The sequence below is a fragment of the Mesoplodon mirus genome, assembly GCF_964341445.2.
Source record: "Mesoplodon mirus genome assembly, chromosome: 11".
Lineage (NCBI taxonomy): Eukaryota > Metazoa > Chordata > Mammalia > Artiodactyla > Ziphiidae > Mesoplodon > Mesoplodon mirus.
The window spans coordinates 56,912,124-56,920,041 of record NC_138987.1 but is presented as its reverse complement, the minus strand read 5'-3'; the positions used below and the strand labels follow the sequence as shown (position 1 = coordinate 56,920,041).

Here is a 7,918-nt window from a genome sequence, read left to right as displayed (position 1 = left end):
TTTAGAGATTATCTCAGAAATGAATATTCATCTCTGTAGACTGAGAATGGAGGTTCAGAGAAGTGAAGGAGGTCATCAGTAGGCCTCTACTAACTTCCTACTATCAGGATCTTGCCTTTTCCCAGTTTTATTTGAAAAAATGTGCTTCCTCCCCTCAAAGGCTAATCGTTCCACCTGTTCTCTGGATCCCCACCCCTCCTGCTTTCTCAGTGAACTTGTTTTGTCCATTATCCCTCATTGCTTTATTTGGAAACTTTCCCTCTACTCAGGAATATTTTATTTCTTCCGTCTTAAAAAAAAGTCTCCCTTGGGGCCTCCCTGGTGGCGCAGTGGTTGAGAGTCCGCCTGCCGATGCAGGGGATACGGGTTCGTGCCCCGGTCTGGGAGGATCCCATATGCCGCGGAGCGGCTGGGCCCGTGAGCCATGGCCGCTGGGCCTGCGCATCCGGAGCCTGTGCTCCGCAACGGGGGAGGCCACAACAGTGAGAGGCCCGCATACCGCAAAAAAAAAAAAAAAAAAAAAAAAAAAAAAGTCTCCCTCAATTCTACATCCCTTGTTTAACTACTATCCCATCTCTTTCCTTTCTATGTGTAGATACAGCTTCTAAAAAGAGTAGCCTCTGTTCGGTCACACTTCCCATCACACCTCTCCGGAACCAGTCTTCTGCCTCCTGCCCCCATAACTGCCACTGCTTCTGCTGACCAAGGATACCAGTGACTCCCTGGTTGCCAGATACCACAGACGCTAGCCAGTCCCTGTTTTCTCAGCTTCATTGTAGCCTCCGGCACTGCTGGGCACTCCCTCCTCTTTAAAACTAGTCCTTCGATTTCTATGCCCAAGCTATCTATCCAGTCATTCCTTCTCCCTTTTGTGGATTCTTCTTCCTCCCTCAGGCTTTGAATGCTCGTGTTCCCTACGGCTCCGTCATTGGGACTTTTCTCACTCTACATGATCTTTCTTGGCACTATCATCCATTCCATGGCTTCAACTACCGCTTTTAAAAGAATGTCTCCCAAATGTGTATTTCTGGGCCAGAGCTCTCCTGAGGCAGAGACCTAAATATTTAGCAGCCTGTTGGACCTCCACGGCACCTCAAATGAATGTGACCAAAATGGAACACAGCATCTTCTTTCCCAAATCTATTCCTCCTCTTTTTTCCCTATCTTGGTAAATGACTCCACATCTACCTAACTCCTGAAGTCAGAAATCTACAAGTTATTTTGGATTCCTCCTTCCTTATCCTGAATGTTCAGCGATTGAGATCTTACTCTCTCCCAAGTTTACATGCATTGTCTCTGGTCTCCATACTGTCACTGCGTTGGTTAAAGTGCTTTGCTTTATCACTGCAGTTTCTGCAAAGGCCTCTCAACTGATCTCCCTGTCCCAGGTTTTACCTTTCTTTCCCTACCTGCACGAATCCATTTTCTACATGACTACCAGAATAATCTTCTATGTTGCAAATGTGAGCATGTTATTTCCTTGCTATAAACACCTCACTGGCTCTCTTCGGCCTTCTGGATAAAAGTCCAAAATTCTTACCTTGACACATTAAAGCCCTTAGTGATCTGTCCTTGGCTCAGACCTCCACAGATAGTTATCTTTTACTTTTCTCCCTTTAAACCCTATATCCTAATAATAAATTGCAGTTTCCAGAATATGCAACTCTGCCTCCCCACTTGCTGCCTTTATTTGGCTAGCTCATCCTTCAAAACTCAGTTCAGATGTTACCTCCTCCAGCCCGAATTCCTCATTATCCTCCCTCATCATTGGATTGGGTGCCTATCCTACCTGCTCCCACAGTCCACCTCTACTCGTAACCCTTAATATAGCGTATTGTTTTCCTGTATCTTCTTGAGGGCAGTGACTTGAGTTTCTCTCTCTCTAGCTTCAGTTGTCATCACAGTGACTTGTGCCTAGTGGGTAGGCACTCAATAAATATGTATTAAGTTAAAAAAAAGTTCTCAGCTGCCTGAATAGCTTGGACTGTAATTCAAGGACCAGTTTCAGTGTCTGAGAATATGCTCAATTTGATAAAAACTCCCATCAAGTTTCTTGAAACCAGGAAATGGGAGAGCAAATGAGGTTATTACCTTAGAAAAGCTGAAACCCAGGCCAATTACAGATTTAAAAAAAATAATAACATGTATGATCAATAGTTTAAAACTACCAAATGCTACAGGGGTAGGAGGAAAACTAAGTTATAATTGGTCTGGACAAAAGGCTTATTAGTTTTCAAAATGACTCTCTACTGTTCCTCAATCTGGCCTCCTTTTATAGAACTGATTTGCTATTACTTCGGATCTCCGTGTTCATTTTCCTTAGACCTCTCCAGGTATCTTTGGGTCTTACCATCTGAAGTTAAATTTAAAATTTATTAATTCCAATTTATGAATTCTCCCAATGTGTGAAGCATTAAACATAATCAGGCATCAATATTTATTAACACAAGACAAAGGAAACACATTCAATGAGTTAATAGAACACTGTCCAGCCAGATGTTAAATTTAAAAATGTATATCTAGTCTAATTTCAAATAAATAAAAAAAAACTTTATACATAATTACACAGTACTATAGTTTGAATCTGACACTGGTAAATATCTTGACAAAAAATAAACAAAACAGCATTTAGGACTAAAAAATTATATCTTTACACTCTCTTCCTCTGGACAAATAACATGGCCCATCTACATATACCTAAACCAGAAATGTTGAATGAATGATAAAGAAAAGGCCTATTGTGTATTTGGAGGACTGCAGCTTGCTCCAAATACTCGTTTTTACACGAAAGCAGACAACAAAAACAACTCTAAGGCATAGATCATGTTGGAGTTTGAGGGTGAGGTGATAACTCCTCATTGCTTCAGTCTAAAGATTCCTGGATATTCAAGGAAAGTAATTTATTTGGCCAAGATATTGAGCACCATGCCTGGGGCACAGACCTTAACACAAAAGCCTAAGGCCTCGGGCCCTTTGTTGATTCAACAAAAGCATTAAGCAAGCATTGCCCAGGGACTAAAGTTAAGGAGACACTCCTATGACCAATAGACAGGCAATGGTCCCTAAACAGCCTGAGGCAGCACAACTTCAGGAGGACCTGGTACTGGGGAAGCAGGGGCCCTTTATGAGGCAGAAAGGAAATAAAGAGTGTGGATTCACTGATGCCCATTAGCATGCTGGTCATTCCCAAGGTCTCACTGATGCAGGAGATGGCATTTGTTCTGAGGCAGCCCCTTCCTGATCTACCTCGTTACTTCTGCTGAGAGGCAGAAAGAGATTCAAAAACTTTCAGATGAATAGGTTTCTCTTATCTGAAATGAGGGCTTGCTATTCTTTAGTCCCCCTGCCCCCACCCCCCACACTCCCCACAGGCATAAAAACCCAGACACAATGTGTTCCCAAGTTTTGGCAAGGCTGTTTCTATTAATAATAGCCTTTGGGGCCTCTCTTAAGAGTCAGTTCTACCACAAAGGTTCTACTTAATGTGGAAAGACTAAGAGCGTTGTGTCACCAAGAGAAAGTTTTCTTACCAAGTCTGCAACAGACTAGGCATTAGATCTGTAGATGATCCCACAAACACCTCTAAACTAATGACTGACTCTCTTCCCCTTCCAGAGGATACTTTACCAGAGTTACTGGTGAAGTTTCCCAAAGACACATCTTAGCATCTTAGTTTTCTTTCCTCCACCAGCTTATTCTGGCTTTGGGGGATAGGCAAAAGATAAATGAAGCAGCCACAAGGCAGAAACCAAAAAAAATAACAATAAATCAGAGGCCTGAGGAACTACAAAACTAGATAATCAGCCCCTAAATAACTGGGAGTTGGCCATACCATGAGATTAATGGAATATTTTATTTGAAGGAATGAGTATAATCTGCACTGTCCAGTATGGTAGCCAACAGCCATGTGTGGCTACTGAAAACTTGAAATATGGCTAGTCCGAATTGAGATGTGCTTAATACACACTGGATTTCAAAGATATAATATGAAAAAAAGAAAGTAAAATATCTCATTAATAATTTTTTATATTGATCCCACGTTGAAATGATAGTATTTTTGATATATTGTGCCAAATAATATATTAAAATCAATTTCACCTGTTTCTTTTTACTTTTTAAAATGTGGTTACTAGAAATTTTAAAATGACAGATGTGGCTCACAGTATATTTCTAGCAGACACCCTAACTTGTGTAATAAGAATTATGAAAGCAACCCATAGGATAGACTCTGCCTTATATCTTTTTCTTAGAACTTGTGGATTACGGAGATAGAAGATCCTCAGGGTCCTTTGCTTTGATTAGTGAATCATTAAAAACTGTCTTAAGAAAATTATTTTCCAAATAAGCAGGCTGTTTTCTCTGCTAGTCACTGGATTTCTTACCCCAATGCAAGTGCTTTTTTCCTGTACATCCTAGAACCTCTCCCATCATGTGTAAGTTAACGTCATCCAAAATGTTGAAAAAGAGATCTGGAACTGGAAAATGTCTTGAGGTCTTCCCTCTGTGGAGAATGAGTTGGGAGGAAAAGAGGATTATGTAAAAGGGAGTCAATAAAGTGGCTTTGAGTCAAGAGACTTTGTAAGGGCAGCCCCCCAGGAGTGCTGCTGTGGCGAAGGGTCTGGTCTTTGCATTATAAACCTTATTTTCAGGGTAATTACAAGTCTAAAAAATTGTTTAAAAACATATTTAGTTTACATGATGTTACAGTGGGGTAAATAATATGTATTATTAAAATAGTCTAAATAAATATTTACACAATAGACCAGAGTGGGTCAAAGAGAACCATTCTGATTTAACAAGTTAACTCTGTTCACTTTGAGTTTTTTTTTTAATTTTAAAAAATATTTCTGTAAGAAAAAAATAATAAAATTCAACTATATTCAAATATGTGAAGTATCAGACCAAAGAAAGGAAACCGAGCCAGAGGCCAAACTCAGTCCCAGGCTCTGTCCGCTTGGCCTGGGCACCACAGTTATTTCAAAAGAGTTTCTTGCATACATCAGACTTCCCCTATTTCAGCATAAGCCTGGCTATTTTGGCAACCCAAATCGGTCAGTTCTGAGACATGCAGTTACGAGGCCTTATGCCTTCGCGTGACTATTGATCCCACTGCCTTCCCAGCCTATTGCTCTTGTTCTTAAAATCCCCGCCCTTGTGAACTGAAGAACAGAGGATGCTCTTCAGTTCTCAGAAAAGAAAAGCTAGATGTATAACTGCTGACACAGTATACAATGGGCCTGGAAAAGAGGAAATTCTAAATTCTTATGCAGTCATTCTAAACATGAAAGACGGTTTCAACACTGGGGGCCAGAGTGAGTTATTCCGGTTCCTTAGAGTTGGGTGGGATCTAATGAATCTTAGCTTTTCCAACATTTTGATTTTTCAACTGAGATTATTCAGTTTGTAGAAACAGGCTGAGTTCTTAAAAGCTTAAGCTGATTCTGGGAATGCAAGCTTAAAAAACAAACATAGGCAGCTTCAGTTTATAAAATACACCAGCCAACAGAGACACAGTACAATGTGCAGCAAAACCTGCAAACAATTTGCACTTTTTAGTCACCTATTCAATTACACTGCATCCAGAGAATACTGAGATTCTCTCAAAGTAGAAATGTTTCTACTTTAGTTGTTACAACTATACAAGCCAATTCTTCAATTTTTAGCTGAATTATGTGTATTCTTATTTACATGTTTAAAACACTGGTCAAAATGTTTTACCATCAAGAATTTTATATATATAAAGTAATTCTCATATTCAGTGGGTTATCTGATTTGCTTATGGGTCAACTGAAAGTAAGCCAAGTAGTTCCGTGTTAACAAAACCTGCAGAATGTCTAACTATGGTAAAATGGCAAAATACAGTACAGAGCGGGGAACTGTGTAACTCAGACTACCCCCTTCATGTGAATTCATTAAACTCCCTTACAAAATTCTAAAACAGCATTAGATAAAAATACAACTATATACAACAGATGAAAAATTGCAACATGGATGTAATTGCTTTAGTAACGTGCTGCTCACACTACGTCAAAGCTCATGACTAATAGACTGTTAATATTTTTTTCATTTGCTACCACAGAATTCCCCTTTCCTGTGTGTCACGTGATTGCAGAATCCCACAGGATGAGATGAAGGATATGATGTAGCCATCTCAGCTTATTTCACACCAGATGAAAGCTTCCTCCTAGTCACGGGTCTTTGGTCCTGTGGTTTTGCAGGATGGCCCCTGCAATCCCCACAAGGCTGGTTACATGTTATATGCCACATAGATGGGGTCCAGCTGGTCAGCGAGGAAGCTGTCACGGAGGTGCATCCTCTGCTTCTCTCCTCTGGAGTTGATGGGGATAACGCCTGGGTCCACCACAACTACGACGCCCACGATGAGGTAATGCTCCTCCAGGACCACATTTGTCACTAAAGGAACCAGATCTAGGGCCTCCTGTTCAGAGCCACACAGTTCCACAACCACCACGAGCAAGTTGGTCCACGTGAACACGGCACTGAAATTTCAACGACATTCAGTTAACATGTCATCTTTTACAGCGTCTGCCCAAGACTTATCCCCATTTTCCCTGAGAACTGCCTTTTCGCTTGGATCCAATCAGAAGGCTCTCAGCCACGTCTTTAATACATGACCTTGCCCCTATGATCACAGCTGATTAGCTGAGCCATTTAAAATCTCTTGGGAGTTCGGAAGTGGGAATGAAAGTTGTTAGCTGGTCACCTGAACTGAGGACACATGGACTGGAACGTTCTGGGGTAGCAGGTGTGCAGAGAAGTACAGAGAATGGCTCTTCAGGGAGGAGAGAAAGAATGAAGTGGATGCCCACATGGCTCTAGAAAGTGAGAAGACAGACGGTGGTTCCTGATGGCCTTCCCGTTCCTTGTTTCTACCTTTCTTGAGGTCCAGAGCTGGTCAGAGATTTCTAGGAACCTCTGAGATAACCAGGTATTCTGTCCATGAACTCTCTTTTGCTTAAGTTGTTTTGAAGAGAATTCTTGATATTTGCAACACAAGAGCTTTGACTAAGATTATTATCTATATTATAACACCAAACAGGAAGTGAGTTGGCCTGGCCTCATCTGAACTCAGTGCCCCATACACGCTCTCTCCTATTGTGCTATAAGGTAGAAAGTTGCCTTACATTCAGTGGGGTTGCTGGGTTAGAAGGTATGTCCTGACTTGTGTTGTGCAGTGTTGAACTGCTTTAAAAAACAGATTCAGTCCTTAAGAAAAGTGTACACAATATCTGGTAGCATCAAAAGTCAAATGGTTAAAATTAGGGGGTAACCATGGAGCCCAACTTCTCTGTGTTGTTCTTACACCTCATGGGCATTGTTCAGGTCTGTTCAGAGGAGAGACTCTGACAAAAGCAAGACAAAGAAGCATCTGGAAAGCATGAACAAACCATTAAAAGAACTGTGGCTACTTTGCATGAAAAAAAACACAAAAACCTGAGAAGGACACACTGACTTAAAACACGTATAAAAAGAAACTGGATGGATTCTGTACTGTTAAGAATCCACGATGAAAGCAAATAGGTAAAGACTACAGAGTTTTAATTTTAAGAAATTTTTAGTCAACGTGAGGTCAGATGATCCTTTGTCAGGGATAATGTAGGGGGAATTCCCGCATTAAGAGGGAAACTGGACCAGATAATAATAACAATCCTTCTCATCTGCTTACCATTTGATGGTTTACAAAGTACATGCTCACTTGATCCTCCTGATAGTCAGGAAGGAGCAGCGGAGGCATTTTCAGATGAGGAAAGCAGCCTTTTTCCTTGGGAGCGCCGGGAGCGCCGGGAGCGCTGGGCGCGCTGGGCCTTCCAGCTGGGTCTTTTGACCTGAAAGCCATGGTTCTTCCCACCACCCTCTACCGACTTTCTAGAGGCGGATGATCAGTTAGGTCCCTTCC

The 7,918-nt window shown here is 41.3% G+C and overlaps 1 protein-coding gene across 5 annotated transcripts in view; it reads right to left on the bottom strand.

Annotated features, from left to right (window-relative positions):
• Positions 1-2,722: 2,722 nt before the first annotated feature.
• Positions 2,723-7,918, bottom strand: part of DIP2B (disco interacting protein 2 homolog B) — a 237,535-nt gene continuing 232,339 nt past the window's right edge. For all 5 annotated transcript variants that reach the window (XM_082635172.1, XM_082635169.1, XM_082635168.1 and 2 more), the window contains one exon: positions 2,723-6,500. In XM_082635172.1, the coding sequence (XP_082491298.1) occupies positions 6,248-6,500 (253 nt within the window). In that variant the 3' untranslated portion in view covers positions 2,723-6,247. The remainder of the gene's footprint in view (positions 6,501-7,918) is intronic.